The 19,348-nt window shown below is 32.7% G+C and overlaps 3 protein-coding genes across 4 annotated transcripts; all 3 read right to left on the minus strand.

Moving 5' to 3' along the window:
- Window positions 1-459: 459 nt before the first annotated feature.
- LOC108777746 (uncharacterized) lies at window positions 460-1,271 on the minus strand. The gene is made up of 3 exons (XM_018544706.1): window positions 1,014-1,271; window positions 797-951; window positions 460-725 (listed from the first exon to the last, which is right to left on the minus strand). The coding sequence occupies exons 1-3, from the start codon at window positions 1,224-1,226 to the stop codon at window positions 509-511; spliced, it is 585 nt and encodes a 194-aa protein (XP_018400208.1). The 5' UTR covers window positions 1,227-1,271; the 3' UTR covers window positions 460-508.
- Window positions 1,272-2,486: 1,215 nt separating this feature from the next.
- LOC108777737 (mitoferrin-2) lies at window positions 2,487-7,696 on the minus strand. 2 transcript variants are annotated; one of them, XM_018544695.1, is made up of 6 exons: window positions 7,106-7,696; window positions 5,162-5,438; window positions 4,652-4,876; window positions 4,229-4,439; window positions 4,050-4,120; window positions 2,487-2,532 (listed from the first exon to the last, which is right to left on the minus strand). In XM_018544695.1, the coding sequence occupies exons 1-6, from the start codon at window positions 7,220-7,222 to the stop codon at window positions 2,507-2,509; spliced, it is 927 nt and encodes a 308-aa protein (XP_018400197.1). In that variant the 5' UTR covers window positions 7,223-7,696; the 3' UTR covers window positions 2,487-2,506. The 2 variants fall into 2 exon arrangements, with proteins under 2 accessions (XP_018400197.1, XP_018400196.1); XM_018544694.1 differs by lacking the exon at window positions 2,487-2,532 and having other exon boundaries at window positions 3,690-4,120.
- A 5,974-nt stretch (window positions 7,697-13,670) lies between these two features.
- On the minus strand, window positions 13,671-18,822 carry LOC108777731 (biorientation of chromosomes in cell division protein 1-like 1). The gene is made up of 3 exons (XM_018544687.1): window positions 18,564-18,822; window positions 14,056-17,849; window positions 13,671-13,846 (listed from the first exon to the last, which is right to left on the minus strand). The coding sequence occupies exons 1-3, from the start codon at window positions 18,693-18,695 to the stop codon at window positions 13,738-13,740; spliced, it is 4,035 nt and encodes a 1,344-aa protein (XP_018400189.1). The 5' UTR covers window positions 18,696-18,822; the 3' UTR covers window positions 13,671-13,737.
- Between the last annotated feature and the right edge of the window lie 526 nt (window positions 18,823-19,348).

The raw sequence follows: 19,348 nt of genomic DNA on the forward strand, positions 1-19,348 counted from the left end.
AATAACTGACAATATTGATTGTATCCAATATATTGGTTTAAAATATTGTATATTATTTATAATGTAATAAATAATACTTGTCAGTTATATTATGTAATGAAGCTAGAAGGATATTTTGAATTATCTTTATAAATATGGAATTTTCATTTCTTAATAAAAATATATTATATCAAAATAAACAATCGTATTTTGTCATAAATATTAATGAATTCTAATTTTAAGAATAAAATAATTTTTTTAAAGAGATATCGTAAGTTTTTTTTTACATGATAAAAAAATCACAGATATTTAAACGGAATAAATAATCATCGATTAATCACACATATTTATTTTATTATAAAAATTGTAGTTACATCACAAGATGCAATAAACTATTCGTAGAATATTAAAATATCAAAATATCAAAAATAAACTGTAGCAATATATATAGATATATTTATAATTCTCTCTCTCTCTCTCTCTCTCTCTCTCTCTCAGAGTTATAAATAATTAGTTACTAATTAATATGTCAACGGTTCATTGAAATTCCTTGCATTTGACAACCACGAAACCATTCTGGATCTTGCTCCAAATTGAATGCTTTACGCTGATAAAATTGTGTTAACATAACAGATTTCAGTCTTACTTCGCTAAGTGGAATAGGAGGATAATCATCAAGACGCCAACCATATACCCAATTTTTACAATCGGGAAAATAGAAACGCTTTTCCGGAAGTTCTTTATATCTAAAAAAATTCCAAAAAACATTTTAAATTAGTTCATTAAACGTTCTCAGAGATTTATGCGTCGTATGTACCTTTTAGTTAGATAATTTTGAGTAGTAATAAAAGTTGGAATTTCTTTCTTATAAAGTACAGCTCTTACATCGGGATCAATCGGTTTCATGATATCTATATTAATAGAACCATTGGATTTAGGTGGTCTCCATGTGGGTAAGGGTTTCCGTTGTACCTACATATGTACAAAATTTAAAAGAGATAAACATTGTGAGTTAGCAAATTGAAATTACGCACGATGGGTTTATCTACACGTGCTGCTTCTCGTTTTTTAGACTCTGTAATTATTTCTTTAGCGCGTTTCGTAAATTTCGGCTCTCCTAACTGATCTATTAATCGTTGTTGATTTTTTAAAAACCATTTTATTCGTATTGCATTTTCCTTTCTTATCATTTCACTGTGAAATAATTGACAACGAGCGTCACACACATCACTAGTAATTTTTGCCATATTTCACTCTTTTAATTTAAGCAAAATAGATGCTTATTACAAATGATTTACATACCTATCAAAAAGTATTTAAAAGAAAATAACTCTGAAGTAAGATTTCAAAATGTAACTGTTCTCAAATGTTTTTTCCTTTATTCATACATTTGTAAGAAACCGAGAGATAAAATAACGAATGAACATGAAAGTACACCATAATACTTTGTAGAATGATTTATTTACATCATTATTATGTATAACGCGTTTCATTGTGTTACACAAACTCAATATTTACTTATTATATATCCTACATTATTCATATTTTTTTTTGTAATAGCAGTGGGAGCATATATCGACTATATACATCTTTTTTTTTTTCAAAAAATAAACGATTACCTATAAAGAAAAATCGTAGAAAATGTTAAGTCGATCATATACTAATACGTGGCCATAATAATTTGCATAAATAAATTTTTAAAAAGAAATTGATAAAGTATTATAGTATTCTGTAACACGCTAGAGAAATAAGTATTTATTGAAGATTTCAATAAACACATTCAAAATATATTTAACAAAGATTAACAAATTACAATAAAAAGTATAAACACTAAATTGAATGTCTTGGTAAATTTAATAAGACATACTATATGTATAATCTGACAATTACATGTTAAAACTATGCAAAATATATGTACGCGTGTAACAGGCGCATTCACGCATACCTGCACAAATGTTTCAAACAAAAGATTATAGTTGCAAACCTCCAAAGAAAATTTTTTTATAACTTAAATAAACATTTTGTAAAGTTATTTTCAAATTTAGATTTCGCTCTTCTTTTACATGTGTCTTTACATATGAATACTGTGCTCTCTTTTCTCCAACAACGATTCATTCAATAACGATGTAAGGTGTTAAAAAATTGTAACAATAAATAAATATGGCGTGAAATATGAGTTTTACATGATATTACTCCCTCTTAAAGTCAACATCAAATGACCCAGTAATCACAGCCATAGGAAGCAATATTGTGGTTATATATCATATATAGTTTAGATACAGTATGTATATTACAAAATGACTAAGGAGCATTTTATCATTTGTACTTGAGTAATCAAGACGAATCGTATTTGTACAAATAACAGTTTCATTTTTTTCTACACTGGTTTTCAGTTTATTTTATACTGTACATTTCTCTCTCTGTAATATATTTTATAGTTTTATCTACAATCTTCTATAAAATAATTACTTTACATCACTTGTAATTTCTTTAGTTTAGGATAGCCAATCATGTCCTATAAATTAATTTAATTCACTCCAATCCATATTGTACCTATAATTCAAACACGAAGTTACATCGCATTCTACATTAATTCAAAATTTCATTAGTCTTCGTAATCTTTTAACATTAAATTGATTGATTTAATATCCTGTTAGTAACAATTATGATTTTAATTTTGCAATTTTATGTTTGCGATATGATCCTGCATTAATTATGCGCACTTAATTATGCTCTAAAGTGTAGTTTATTATCGATGAAATTCCTGCATGCATCCCACTGTTTTCTTAACTTACTTAATGGTACAATGTTGGAGTGGGCTGCAATCTAATTGCGCTATGTGAGTAATCTATTTTCACTATTCAATTGGAGCATATCTTTCTTTCTTTCTTTCTTCTTAAAAACAATCATTTTATATATTGGAAAATGCTAAAAAAATTAGTTTAACATTCTCTACGTCATGTTTTCAGTAGTAATTTATATTTATTTTTAAACAATGAATCTATTTGTACAGTATAAATTGTATTGGTATCTAAAGAATAAGTATCAATTATTATTAAATCAATTAAGTGTGTTAATACATCTCGACCCCGAAAAATTATCCGTTTCGCGTAAAGGAGGCACGACAGTGTCGCGCGCTTGGCTTAGCGCCGAGACACTACCGTGTCTCCAGATATCTCAAACAAATTATTAATAAAATATTCCATTTATATAAGCTAGATATATACAAAGTTGTATACAAATATACAAATTACAGCTGAAGACAAATAATATAGACAAATTGTTCATATTCTGATATATATATCAAATTGACGTTTTACTAATTGTCCATTAATACTCCATATGAACAGTACAATAGATAGAATAGCATTTTATTTCAATTTTATACATTGGATGGCAGCCAACGGTGTACCAGGATTAATAATTATTTCACAATTTCAAATTTAGTGCTAATTAATGAAGTCATTTTGCAATTATTCTAAAACAATAATACATTACTTCCATACTGATTTCGCATACATGACAAAGTATGTTAAAAGCATAAGGTACGATAATATATAAAGTTTAAAGAAAGTTTAAATAACATTTTTAAGATCCTTATCGATGATTAAAAATCAAGGAATAAAAAAAGAAGATAATATTAGCGTCATTATTTGACGTAGTTCTAAGTTAACAATAAGAAATTTATATATTAATAAATCCAGGTCCCGTACCTTTGCTTCCTATTGTCTTTCTTTAGCATCGATTTTCGATTCATTGCGACATAGAATACGTACGTAAAAATGCTGCTCAAATAATAAACAAATCAACCAATATTCATTGTGTCAATATACTCTTATAGAGAAAAAAAGTACCGCCACTTCCATAAACAACTCTTGGATAATGAAATAGTTTCCTCTCTCTTTCTTTCTCTTAATGGACAATCAATAGTGTAGATTTTTTACATGCCTAACTCGTAGTCACTTTGAGTAACACAGGTGATGAAGCATGGTTGTTAAAGTACAGACCTGCACCCTGAAAGCTATTAGATCTTGATGCAAGCGTCGGATTCTGATTAATTCCGGTCATACCATTGTCGGCTTCGGAAACACTACAATCATCATCTTGCTTGCCCCGCAATACATACTTGAATGACTCGTATCTATCGCGTAAAAACAGAAACATGTTACGCGACATGATATAAAGAGAGACAATGATTATGATTTAATCAAAAGAACAGTAAAAAGAAATATAAAGTCGACTGACTTACATCACCCAACAGATAGCGGTGGCTGGTGCTTGGAATAAGACACGTGCACGTAATCCACGGAAGTATCCCTGTATCCCACCGAACCTGTAAACTTGCTTAAATGCATCTATCATGCCTTGAGCGTGCACACCATCCTGCTGTGTGTTTAACACTGTCTTGCAAACATCCAAAGGGGTCGTCGCAGCAGCCGCAATTGCACCTGCTGCTGCACCTAATTCCATATAAACAAAGACGATTAAAACTTTATTCAACTACGTTTCTCGCATCAAAATACATTTATTTTGTTCAAAATTTAATATTTCAAAATAATGACAAATTAATTTGATTTTCTATATAGTTTTTGCAACATAATTTTATCTTTTTTAATAATATCAGAAACCTATAGTAGAGAAAATCGATATTATTGATAATTAGATGACTCACCCGATCCAATATGTGCTATTGGATTGTAAACGTGCTCTGGATTTGTAATTGATTGTACAAATTCATAAGAGATAAAATGAATACTCTGAAAAGGCACATTCATAGCCAATTGAGTTGTGTAACTCCTGTAGAATGCAAATATCCCTTCTTTCTGGTACACATGTTGTATACAATTCAATACATTTCTATAAGGGGAATTATACATCTGCAATCGTTGTTTAACCACTGTAAGAAGATAATATTCTATAAATTCCGACTATCTACTATCTTCTAAAATTAATCTTCAAAGATCATCCCTATATATTTTTTACTTATAGTAAAGTTACAAAATAGTAAAAGAAATTGGTAATAATATTCAAATCATGATTAGATAAAAAACTGTATATCTATTTTAATTAACATTGATTGAAGTACGTAGATTGTAAGATTATCTATATTTACAATGATATACGTTATCAATAAGACTGTATCATGCATTATATGTATATCAAATATGTTTCTATATTTAACCTTCTGCTGGGTTCATGACACCATCATGCAGAACTGTTGCTACGCAACCAGCTGCCCCATAGACAAGATGATTGAATTGAGATCTAGTACTCTTAAACTTTTCTTTAAGACACTCATAGCAAGAAAAGTATAAAGCATGTGCAGGACCGGCACCAGCAACCACTGCGCTGACACCCCTAATTGGCCTCAATACACCTTCTTGTCGTATCATTCTGTACAACACCTCTCCTATCCCTCCTCCTCCTCCTGGACCAGGAGTTAATGCCTGCATCCTTGTCTAGACACATAAAGATAAGAAACATTATTACTAATTAAAGACATAACAAAGTAACTCTATTTTGTTTGTATATATTTTTGTATACTATTCAAATAGCTTTGTGTTAATATTTTACAATGCTGTTTTAAAAACGTTGTCTATCACATAAGTACTTTAAAATAGAATGATTTGCTGATAATGAGAACAGTGACTATCAACTCTGATCATAAGCGAAAGTAACCTGGACTTAATTGATGACTTTTAGATGTCAATTTGCTTTGCATTAAAGTAGAATAATAGCATATCTGTATTATTCCTTTGTATAATAAATGAAAACAAGATCTAATATATCAGCCAAGAAAGCACGCACAGTATAGATAGTAGTCTGAAAAGGAGACCAGAAATAGAACTCACTGCCGACAAACTATGTTACATAATGAATAGTAAACACTTGCATTCTGAGAAAGAATATAATATAATACATTATTTATAATATATTCATCTTGTTGTATCCATTATCTGATATAAAGTAACTATTGTCTCAATTGTCATGTACATTTCATGAAACTATATGATAATATCTTATACAATTATCAAACGAGTCATAATGCGTAAATACAAATTGATCCAACCATTTCTTACACAATGTCTATCAGTATGGCCTTGACAAATTTAGTGTTTTTTTAAATGTATATATATATATATAAAATAAAAACATAAAACTGAGAATTTTTGTAATACACTTATTTTACAATATATGTGATATATTTTAAATAATATGCAGAAAAGAGAAAATATACAGTTAATTAAAAATATTAACTTGTTTAAATTCATGTACATGGCACAAAGTTAAGAGCGGTTAACGTGGTGACGTACATGCTAATGACTGTATGTTAATGACTATTTTATCATGTATTCACTGGATGTAGTAATTCTGAAATATGGAAAAAAAAAAGTAAAAACTTTCTTTTTCTTTTAATCACGTACAAATTGTAATATATATTGAACTCTATCGTATTTTATTATAATATATTTTAAACTCTCTCTGTCATGCACATTTATTGTATCAAATTTTTTATCAACACAATAATTAAATTGCAAAAGTTTTAGTGCAATTATAAACGTGTATAGAAGCCACATATATATTGTACAATGCGAGATACACACGCACAGAGAGGTCCATTAAACTATCATTATCTTCAACTTTGTCATCCAACATAATTGAGCAATTTCCTTCCTCCGAAGCGGAGAGATGCCAATGCGACGACTGGTAAGCAACAAGCGTTATTAAATTTCTATAAACAATGATTTATAAACGCTGCCTATCTGCGCGTCTATTTATGGCAGATAAATCAGGACAAGAGAGATAAAGCGGTCCGTTCGCCAGATGGACGGTTCCAGGAAAGCGCGGAGGAAAACACCCGACGGCGACGACGGCGTCACCAGATGGTAATTTTTTCCTCATTATTCGCGAACGGGAAACTCTCTCGCGGACGCATCGTGTCTCGTCGTACAGATGCGTCCGCGAAATCTGATCGAGGACGCGGTGGCGGCGCGCGAGGAGAGACGAAGCCTCCGACCGGGAGAGCGCGTCACCGGCGCGGCACCGATCGAGGAGGTTATGTAAAGGAGTCTGGAAGGTTGCAGGTAACGGTGTGCGCGACGCACCGCGGGACCGCCGACGATACCTTGACACTGTCAAACGGGTACATGACGCAATGCTCCATGATCCCGGCAACGGCACCGGCCGTCATGTGCACGGCCACGGAGTTGGTCGGCAGGCTTTCGTAGTCGTCTACATTCATGATCGTAGCGGACAGGTGCTCGCTCGTTAGCTCGTGAATCCTCAGGTCCGCCGCCACGATGTCGCGTAATCTATCCTCGTCCTCTTTTTCTTCTTGCTTCTGTCACCCTCCTCCTCCTCCTCTCTCTCTCTCTCTCTCTCTCTCTCTATCTGTCTCTCGCTTTCTTTCTCTGCTTCACGTATGCTGGGCCGTTTACGTTCGATACTCGAATACCGCCACGAGGACGACGTAACCGCGGTGTTACGCAGCAGCAGTACGTCGCGAAAACAAACCGCACACCGGACGGATCACGGCGGGGCGGGCGTTACACGCGCACCGACATGTGACCGCGTGCGCCGATCGTTTCTTAATGGTGCTGCGGAGTATTACGGGGAGTCAAGGAGGCTCCGTGTGGAAGGCTATCCGTTTCCTGCCCCCGACCCTCTGCGCGAGGGGTCTCGCAGCTCCTCCTCTCTCTCTCTCTCCGCTCCGCGCGTCTCGTTCGTTCGTTTAATCAACCACAACTGCCTCGTTACGTCGTTACACGAGATCGAGCCGCGAAACGGCCGAAAGAACACACGAGGACGAACCTCGCAAGGTGGCAAGGAGCCGATCGTGGCGAAAGACGGCGCGAGATTTGGCGCGAGGTTAGGTTTAGGTCCGGGCGCACGTGCCGCGCATGCGTCGTACGCGACCACGTGGTCCATGCGTGCCGCCGTCCGCGGTACGAAGCCCAGAGAGCTCCTCGATTTTATGCGGACGGCGCAGCGGACGGAATACCGAATGAGCGTGCACGCTAGAATTGATGCCGACGATGATGGGCGATAATTTTCCCGACAGAAGAGAGGGAAGGACGGTGACGTCGAGGCACTGCGATGTACAGTGCAATGTGCAATTTCGCCCACACAATTTCGACCGTCTCTCATATCCCGCCACGGATCCGTTGATCGTTTTAAGTTGCACTTTCTCCACGTTCACTCGTCGAAATTCTCCGCCGCGTACGTACGTATGTTACAAATACGAAAATGACTCGTTATATTAAGCCGTCAATCAATAATAAAGGATCTTGCCGAGTGGTCTTTCGATCGATTTCCAACAATTTGTGCGATTATAATGTTTTAGTTTGCGTGATATTGTGAAATCGTGTGAATGTTGAGTCCGTGAAAATTCAAAATTACTTTTATGTATGACATTTTAGAGCTTTAATTCTTCAACGCGTCGGATAATAATTAGCAATAATAAGTGTTTTTTATTTAATTCGGTCGTCGCACAAAAATGAAAATCTATTAAACTATAAATTAACGTTGATTAAATATCGTAATTAATCAATTAAGAATATTGGATATTCGCCAGAAATAAAACGCGACTGTAAAAAAAAGTGCAGAAAGTACAGCTAAGCGGATCCCGTTTGGAAAATTCTGTTCAACCTTCATTCGCACACATACACGTGCTATTGAATGTATAAAAAAGCGAGAGGTTCGTATTAGAGCGCACTTTGTCGTTTTTGAAATCGAGATACTCTCATGTTATGTAAAAAGAGTGCGGGCCACCATCGAGCCTGATCATCAAAAGAGAACCAAATTCGGTTGCGAAAGGATTATTATTATAGGAGTAAGCGAGAAAGGACTCTTGCGCCACGTTGTATCGTGTCACAGGAAATGCATAATCCGGCATATATATATCTCTTGTTGCTTACGTAAAATATATCTATATTTTAACGACTGACGTAATGCGCCGGTACCGCAACTTTTTTCCCTTCTCTCTCTCTTTTTCTCTTTCCATTCTCTCCTTTTCTTCAATATAAATAAAAATCGAATCGATTCCATAATGTCTATATATGTATATATTGTATTATAGCGATAGTTCATTTCTGAAATAGGCAATAAATTATATAGTAAGCTATTCAAGGCGACTTTGACCAAATTCTAATTAGATCAGTCAATACTATTTTATCAAATAATAGAAATAATAAATTATTAAAGTAATTAATAATCATGATAGAAAATCATATGTTTGGTGGAACACAGATTAAAAGCAATACTATACATATCCTATAAGCGCTCCTCTGCCGATCGAGTTAATCACCAATTAATTAATTAGAGTTAATCAAAGTCGCGCCCTAATTGAGTTTATTTATTTTTGTGCATTTATTTATATATATTTCAAAATTTTATTTATTTTAATTTTTTAAAAGTGATTTATAAATAATATTCTACTTTAATGCTTCCCAAAAGAAATTATAAATATTGATTGTATTCAGTAGAGAAGACAGCTTTTGGCAACTTTGCAACAGATGTAAAATTCTTTAATATGATTAGTTTAAACATTTAGCAGATCCAGTGAGGAAGTAAGGATAAGACTAATCATATTAAATAATTTTACAGTAGTTGCTGAGCTGCTTTCTTTGCTGAATACAATCAATTCTTAGATCGCAATGGTATAATTTGACAAATTCTTAAATATCGAAGCGAAACTATTCAGTAATATGTCGTGAAAATATGTCCAAGAAATGAGTAGTAATCGTGCTCGCTTGTTTAAATCATGCGTATACGCAAACAAAACTTTCTAAATTTATTTTATCTTTCTAGCAAAAGGGAATAGAGATAACGAATTGTAAAATTGACTGTGTTATTCAATCGCTTATTATCGAGTAGATACGTCTATCAGATCTTGTTGATCGACGACGTAATTTTTCACATGTCTCGTGCATTGTAATACCGATGTTTTTACCTCGCTTTGCAAACATTTTATTGCACCGTTGCACGTAACGAACAAATTCTTTTCCTTATTTATTGTGCAAAACTTCGCCGAGACAATGATGAGCGTTATGCAAATACGTTGCAATGAATTATAAATATAACATTGCGAGAGAGCGATAAACCCCAACGGAGCCAGCTGCTCTATGGCTCATTCCTTCTAAAACGTAGATATTAATTTATTATCTCGGTTTAATTTATTTTTTATGCCTTTAATCTCGGTTTCACTGTTAGATATCGAAGCAGCAATAATAATTCAATACCTCGAATTAAATAACATTTTGTTACCTTTAACTTTTATTTTTCTAAATTCTATAAAAAGAAATCTCATTCTAAAAAGTAAAATCTTATTAAAGATCGAAAATTCCCTCGAAAGAGTGACAGAATTTTTATTCTTTTTAGAATGAAATTCTACTCTAAAGAATTTAGAGAGATGTGCCAATTAGAATTGGTAAAAGACATGTTTTAAACGGTATAAAACATACTTAATGGTTTTTAACGTTTTAAATATTTTTTTTATAATATTGTTTAAAGCATATTTGAAGCAATAACATGTTTAAAAAGAAACATAATGTTTTATTCTTGAAAAAAGAAAACATTAATTTTTGTCAACCTTCATGTTAACGTATATGCACTTACAACAAATAATAAACTAAATTTGAATTAAATTTAGTTAAATTTCTCTCTCGATAAATATATTCTTTTTCTAATTTTGAAATAAATTAAAATAGAAAATTAAATTAAATTTAGCGAAATTAAGTTAATCTACTGTTTATTATTGGTAGAAGAATATTTACGCGTTTTCGCGAAACAATAAAATCGCTGTAAATTATTTTCTTTTTTTTCTTGGGTATATTAAATTTTAGTAAATATGCAAAAAATAAAATCGATACACGCATGGACGAGATTTATATCGCAATCAGTGGCACGATTATCACGAGTTTCTAAACGGCGCGCCAAGCGATGAGACGATTTAAGTGACAAGGTCGAACGGCGTATACAATATGCAACACTACTCGCGGTCGCGGCGCACAAAGTAAACAAGCCCAGAGTCGGCGTGTAACCGTCGCTTTATTATATCTAATCCCATCATTGCCCTATCATTCTTAATCTTCACACATAGCTGCGACGACCTTGCTCGTCGATTGGCTGCTAAAGGCTGAATCAGACCGACGACGCAGCGCGGGGAGCTGTCATAAGGGAAGAGAGTACGACAGCGTCTTCTTCATGCACTTCCTTCTGACATTATAGTCTCTAAAATCAATAATAATGGTAACGAGATCATTAACCATCGAAAGTTGACACTGGTCATGCACGAGGTGCAAGTTGCATACATGTTGCGTGAAACTTGTAAATTTATTGCAGCAGCATCGAATTGCTTATACACATCTCAGCGAAAAATAATCGTCAATTAGATGTCGAAATCATTATAATGATGATCAATTCAATGAATCATTTCTTATTAGAGTCTCTAAATAATTTTGGAATTAATTAAATGCACAAAATTTCAAAAAGTATATATACATATAAATTATTATTATTTTGCTCTCTCTTAAAAATGTAAATTTCTTGCGGACTAATTAATAAAATGTATTTTAATACAAGATATCAAGCTGATATATAAAATTTTATTTATTTGGAAGCAATTCTAACACTAGGAAATTCATAAACTTTTTGGATATGGAACAATCGATTGTGTCTCATAGACTGGAAATTTAAAAATATATAATTATATCAAGATATTCTTATTAAAATAAAATTATATGCGTACTTTTTGTATGCACATGTTTATACAAGCTTATTCATGTTACGGAATAACTAACAGAAACAAGATGCGTTTCTTGAAGAGTAGATCTAAAAATATATGTGACGTAATATCGCAACCTTATGTCGCTACTGTTTTCAATGAAACGGGTTGTATCACTATGAACAATTGCGAGAATAACAAAAACATTGAATTTCAGTTTTTTTTTTTATTATTATTTTGTAATCCGAGTATTATATTCAAAGAAGAAGACTAATTATGCTAAAAAACGATGGCATAAATAACGTGAAAAGACGAAGACGTAAGGATATGAAAATTATAAAAGAATTATCCAACGACGTGAGATAACGACGTGAGTTTAAACTAAAGAAAAACTTAAGATTAGATTTTACATGGTATGGCGCTTATTTAATGCTTTTTTTTTTTTATCTTATCGATTCTCTTCTTTATCTTATAACAATCCGTATCATATTCTTTAAATTTATAATATATACATATACACACACACACACACACGCATACATGCACACGCGCGCACGCGCACACATACACACACACACATCGGAGTTGCTTATGAGAATGCTCTTGAAAAAGATTAATCGCTAAATCATTTGTTGTATAAAAGCTACAAATGTATATAAGAACTATATTCTCTTCTACACTAGCATGTAAACAGAAAGTTATACAGTATGTATAGCGAATTCGATTGAACGCACTATTGCACACTGATATGTATATATTAAAGCCATATTGATTAAATTTGAGTATAAAATGAAATAAAAATATTTTGAGAATTTTATAAAATATATAATATATTTTATTTGACAATATAATGAAATGTGTTGAAGTTATATTAAACACACAGCTTTATGTCAATTTGCGATGACTTTAATGTACATCGGTACGCACCAAGTGCGTTCAATTGAATTCCCTATTAGTTTAGCACAACATCGTTTATAATTTTATATATATATTGGTGTATATTTATAAAGTGCTTGCTATAATTACGTACATAGGTATCATAAAAAGTTGTTCGCGTCGTTAGAATTGTTAACTTGTACAGATACGCATATAATAAATTACGTACACACGCATCTTAATGTCATCTCGATAAACGAGGATCTACACATCGAATCATAAAGAGGAGTTTACGAATTTTATAGAATTGTGCTTAAACACTTTTGTCAGATTAAAATCTAACAATCGTAAAATTAATCAACCATTATTCTTGTGCAATCTTACAATTTTAATAATTTTGAAATTCCGTATGTACCTACAGATACTCATATATACATATATAAGTATGTGTGTGCGCGCGCGCACGCACACACACACACACACACACACATGTACAAGCAGATACACTCATTTTCAACAAAGTTGATAGCCTGCAGATGAGTATACTCGAAAAGAAAAGTATGTACTTGTTTCTTAACATTCGCTACTCGAAATTTATGCAATCAATTTTTTTTATATTATTCAACATCATAATCTGTTAACATTTCTTAGATATTACAGTTTATATGGAAGATGTTGAAATTGGTAACATTTCGTCGTTTTAAACTGTATAAAAAAATATTCTAATTAATAAATCAGTTTATTGAAGCGCTAATTAAATATTTTAATCGACTATATTTAAACTTAATAAATAGATATTAATAAGTGCTTATATAATTTGGAACTTAGATTTTTAACTTCTTAGCTCATACTTAAAATTTCAGGTATAAACAAATGCTTGAAATATTATAAAATTTTTAAACCGTTATAATATGTGGTAAATGTGATAATATATGTATTAATTGAATTATAAATATCTCCAATTATGCGTATACTTGTATGCCATTACTGTTTAATAACAAAGAAATAAAACAACAATAAATGACATTAGACTGATATGTTAAATTATAATAAAGAAATTAATGTATTAATATATAATGTTACTGTATAATGAAACGAAATAAATACAAATTGGAAATTGTACAAATCTTATTCAACCTGAATCCTTGGGGTGTTAGCTATGCTTGATTATTCGATCGTCTGCTTCGACGAGAAGAACTTGAAAATAATGGACGTGGTTTATATAAGTCATCGCTCGAATATCGTTGATGACTGGTCCTAACACGGCTGCAATTTGAAGGAATAATAATGTTAGACAGAATTGTTCCTTCTCAAGTAATCCTTCTCGAGAAATTAATATTTATTTAAAGTAATACAGCCAATTCGTATGTGTTTGTAGTAGGTACAAAGGATATATTGCAATAACAAAATTAATATAACAAATATATATGTAATTTTACACTATGTAAAAATCTCGAAAAAAAAATGTAACATACCTTTTTTCTTCTTTGATCACATTAGTCGACGCAGTTTTGTCGCTTGTGGCAGAAACGTCGCTATCGGGGCTCAAAGGCATGACAAAGTTTTCGCCATTCGAAATCCCTTGTGAACTACATACATTCAAGAATCTCGGTTTCTTGGTGTATTTCCTTTTTTTGACGACGTTTACTACAACATCTTCATTGGACGAGGATAACAGTTTCTGCTTATAACCATCATTATTGTTGTCTGAATTATTCACTAGTATATCTGACAAGGGACTAGATGAACGTTTGCGCAATTTCGGCAACGGTGGTGCTGCCATGGACTTCGGTATCGAGGAAATCACCTTGCCACCTAGACTCTCTATTATGTCCTCCAAAGACGAGTTCTCTACAAGTTCTAGAGATTCTAAGAAATTGGAAAACCTTTCCGATTTCTCATTATCAGTCTTGAAGTAACGGCAGTCTTCGTTATCCTCGCTAGTCACGGAGGACGAAGATTTATTTCCCATACAATGAGTTTGTGAGTCTATTGTATCAGCTTTGAACAACGCATAGTTTTCTGTTTGCTTTTCATCCGGTAATTCTTTATTATCGTCTCGTATTTCCACTGAATTGTCATTCTTCAATTCCTTATTATCATCCTGCGTTTCTGATTGATTATAATTCCATGTCTTTGTATTTTCCTTTGTTGATTGTTTCACATTGCTATTGCTATTTCTCTCGACCTCCAGAGGTTCTGATTTTTCTGGAGCTGTGGCTTCTTCTAACTTTTGCGAAACAGGCGTTTCCTGCGCTTGTAAATGACTTTCTTCATCAACAATCATATGTTCTGGTGTTTTATTCTTTGAATCTTCCTCAGTGTCGTCCTTATATCTTTTTTTAAAGACTTGCGGATCTTCTACACCTTTAGTATACTGCGCATCGTGTTTTTCGTCAGTTTTGGAATCCTGTGTAGCCTGTGTTTCTTCTAATGGTACATTTGATACTATTCCACTTAAAGATTGCCTTATACATAATTCCTTTAAGAGATCATTTGTACAAGACTCGGTTCCAGGCATTATTATCGATCTCTCGTCTAACATTAAAGGAGGTTCGTCTTTTTCGGGATAAGGTTCTTCGTATTCTTCATCGGGAACCTCTATAATTTGTACTCGTTCATCATCTGGCACGCCCTCAAAATTATCGGCGTTTTTCGTATTTGATTGACTTGTTTGGTCGGCTTCCTGTATAACTTTCTTCTCTACCTTCTTATCCTCCTTAAATTTTTGTTTTTCCATTTGTTTCCTAATTTTCATCAGTTTCTTAGCTTCGTGTATGTTTTTCGCAAATTTCGGTTTTTTGAGCTTCATATCAGGAGTTGACTCACCATTTTTATCTGACAGCAATCGCTTCTTTAACGGTAGATTTGTGTCACGTGAGTCTGCATTTTCTTCTTCTTGTCTATCGTATGCTTCGTTGCTATTATCAGTCTCCATCTTTGAATAACTCTTTTCATTTGTCAGTAATTGCAAACTGATTTTATGAGGTAATTTACAATGCGATGATTTTGAATCATTCACTTGCGTTTCCTCAATACTATCCGACGTTTCACTACCAGAATTGCTGACATGATTATCCTTCGTCAAATTCGAAGTGTTCGATTTATTGCTTGTAACATTGGAATTTGAGTTGCTGGATGGTGAGGTTTTATTACTTGAACCATTCGAACCATCTCTATCTGTAGAACGTCGATCATTCGAGTTTTTTCGTAAACTCGAGTGGTCATCCTTTGTCTTGGATTTTTTATCCTCTCTACGCTTTTTATCCTTAGGTGGGTTATCGGATTTTGACTCTTTTCTACTATCTGATTTCTCGGCGCGATCTGAACTCTTGCCCTGTTGTAAGTGACTCTTCACGTCCTTCTTACCATTTGTCGCTTTTTCGCTGCTCACCTTGATATCCTTTTTCACGTCAACCTTTCCGCCCTTATCTTCTTTCTCACTTCTGGAAATCTTCTTTGAATCTGATTTGTCAGATTTGTCCGATAAATCTGATTTGCTACTGTAATGACTTTTACTCTCTTTCAGCAATCGTTTCTCATCTCGTTTTGTTTTATCCTTTGAATCTGATCGCTTATCTTTTCCATCCACAATCTTTTCCGACGTCTTACTACTTTTACTTTCGTGATGACTTATAGAAGAATTTTTTGATGATGATGACGATGATGAACTTTTGTGCTCTTTTTTATTTGATTTTTTATCTTTAAGGGGATCCTTTTTATCTTTAGATTCTTTAATGAGTTTAATATCTTTGTCTTTATTCAATTTTTCCTTTTCAGTCAATTCCTTCTTTTCTCGAAGCTCTCTAATTTTCTCCTTATAGATATCTTTCAAATCTTTCATTTCCTTATTAACATTATCTTTTTTATCAATTTCCTTAGGCTTCTCATCTTTGAATTTGTTACTATTATCCTTTAAATTTTCTGGAGTATCTTTAATTTTGTCAGAACTTTCCTTGATCTGATCAATTTTATCTTTAGGTTTACTTTTACTGTGTTTATCGTATTTCTCATTGTTATGTTTATCATACTTTTCACTACTAGATTTCTTTCTCTCGTTACTTTTATCTTTGTAATATTTTGTGTCCTTACTAGCAGCTTTTTCTTTTGTACTCTTTGATGATTTGGTAGACTCGCTATCTTTACTTTTCTCTTTATTCTTATGCTCATATTTATCTTTAATACTGCTATCTGTGGCATCACGAGAATTTTCTTTAGAAGATACACTTTTAGTACTCTTTAAATCTTTCGTGTCTTTATAATCTTGCAAATCTTTACCTTTAGCAAAATCAAAGCTGCTTTTAGTCAACTTGTTCTTGGACGAATCCAACTCTCTGATTGCTTTGAAATTGTCTTTACTATTTTTAGTAAAGGCTTCGCCTTTGTCCTTTGTTGTTTCATCTCTCGAAGAATCATGTGCTGGTGTTAAAGCCTGATTAGACGAACCAAAATCTGTCACTATTGACAATCGAGAATCTGAGGAAACTTTGCTAAGCTGAGAATCTTGATTACTGTACTCAAAATTATCTCGCGATAATTCGTTGGAGAAATCTGGGCTTCTAGATCGGTGACTCGTTAATTCTGATATTCCTGATAAATGTGAATCGTTCGAAATATTGGATTCATTTAAGTTCATAATGTCAATAGGCTCAAACGTTGGACTGACTTCTTCCTCTTCTTCGTCCACTCTATCATCTGATTTTGAAGATGTGTTTAAGTTTGAATTACTCCCATCCTTACTTAAAATTTTACAGGCTTCGTCTGAAGTTTTTTCCTCTAAGGAAATGTACCCATTTTCTGAACCAGCTCTGTTTTTATCCTTATATATTTCTCCTTCTGGTGGCTTCTGTTCGTCATTTTTTTCATCTTGCTTTTCATCAAGATTATTTATGTCGTTTATATCCATGGATTCGAGAGATTCGTCTTTCAAGCTGTTTTTGTCAGACTCTGGTGAGACAGGGTCCAAATCTTTAGGTAATAAATCTGTAAGTCCGCAAGCGCCATTTTTCTCTTTTGCCTTTGGCCTCTCTATACCCAAAAACTTATACACCACGTCTTCAATTTGTGACATAAAAACTGAATAGACCTTGGGATTTACCACTTGGTCTACTATCCGTTCCACACCCGCATCCAGATATGGTGCATCATGTATATGCTTGCGTAAAGTTTCTCTGAGCTGATTTTTGTTCAAATCTGGTTTCCATACTTGCTTACTGAGGAAAGAGTTTACAGAGCCTTCAACCCTTGTCCTCAAATTTTGATATGCAGGCTGAAATTATATATGTCATTAGATACATTATATTGATATATAATATTTTATTAAATAAATTAATTTTTATATAATATACATGTACAATATCTTTATTCTAAAAATATATAATATATACTACATTAATACCATTTGAATTCAAATCTAGAAATCAAAACTTAAAAGAAACAATAATTATTAAAAGCTTCTGTTACATAAAATATTATAAAACTATAAATAAGTATGTTGTAAAAATAATAATTAAGATTTTTTACAGTTATATCTTATGCTAAATTAGTTATGCCTAACCTCTAAAGGAGATCTTACTTGATCAATAATAGGTACTGTCAGTATTTTATTTATAAATACTGACAGTATTATTGATTGTGTGTCGTTAATATTGATGGATTGACATAGAATACTGAACATCATCTAGATTTTTCATAGATCCTAATATAAAGCTATACTGATGCTCACTTTATTAGGATCTATGTCACAGTATGTCACAGTACAATAGACATTGTATGTAAAACAAAAATAAAATATGTTGTCAATAATACTGATCGTGTACAGTTATAAAAATACCGAAAACATTGATGCGTACTATCAGTATTACTAATTCAATATTACTGATCAGTATTACTGACCATATAAGGTCACTTTAATCCAAAGAAATAAGGTAGAAGCTTTAATTTTGATCTACAAAAGAAGTCAAGAATCAGGCGTGAAAATTACCTTCGTATCGACGTCGGCGATACATTCTTTCCGGAATTGATCAAAAATACCTTGAGATTTAACTTCGCCTACTATGTGATCAATCAATCGTGGATCACCAGCTAACAACGTAGTGGACAGACCTAACTCCATGTCGTTAGGAGAACGCCAGTTGCCGAAGTCAGATTTTGCTCCACTTCGCTCGTCACGAAACAAAAGAGATGATCATTTTGACTGATTGATACCAAATGACAAACTCTCGTCAAGGAACACGTACCGCAGCCATCACGGCCATATTTCCTCGCGTTTCGTCAGTTTCGTGCACTTTGTGTGCATTTAGTGCTAATCGCTCTGAAAAAGATCGAATACTTTGTAATCTTTCAGATATTCGCATTTTCTCGATTTAATTACAATTTTAATCGATTTTTTATTTAATAATAAAATATGTGAAGTATATACATTCTTGTATACCATTAAAAATTAAATTATACCATGTTAAATATAAAAATCAAAATAAAGAATTTTGTTAATCAACAAATTTACAAAAATATATAAATAAAAATAATAATGTTAAAAATAACAATTAAAAAATTGAAATTTTGAATAATGCTATCTCTTGTATATCTCATTATATATTCGTCTAATAAATTTTATGTGTACAAAATTTTGAGTTTGAAATCTCGTAGTTCAAATTTTGCCACACATCAAAATCTCAGACCTCAGAGATTTTCTAATATACTTTATTTTGATGCCCATTTCTATCACTATAGTTTAATTTTGATCTCGATTCAGCTCTCTCATTTAGT

Source organism: Cyphomyrmex costatus, unplaced genomic scaffold, assembly GCF_001594065.2.
Source record: "Cyphomyrmex costatus isolate MS0001 unplaced genomic scaffold, Ccosl1.0 scaffold460, whole genome shotgun sequence".
NCBI lineage: Eukaryota > Metazoa > Arthropoda > Insecta > Hymenoptera > Formicidae > Cyphomyrmex > Cyphomyrmex costatus.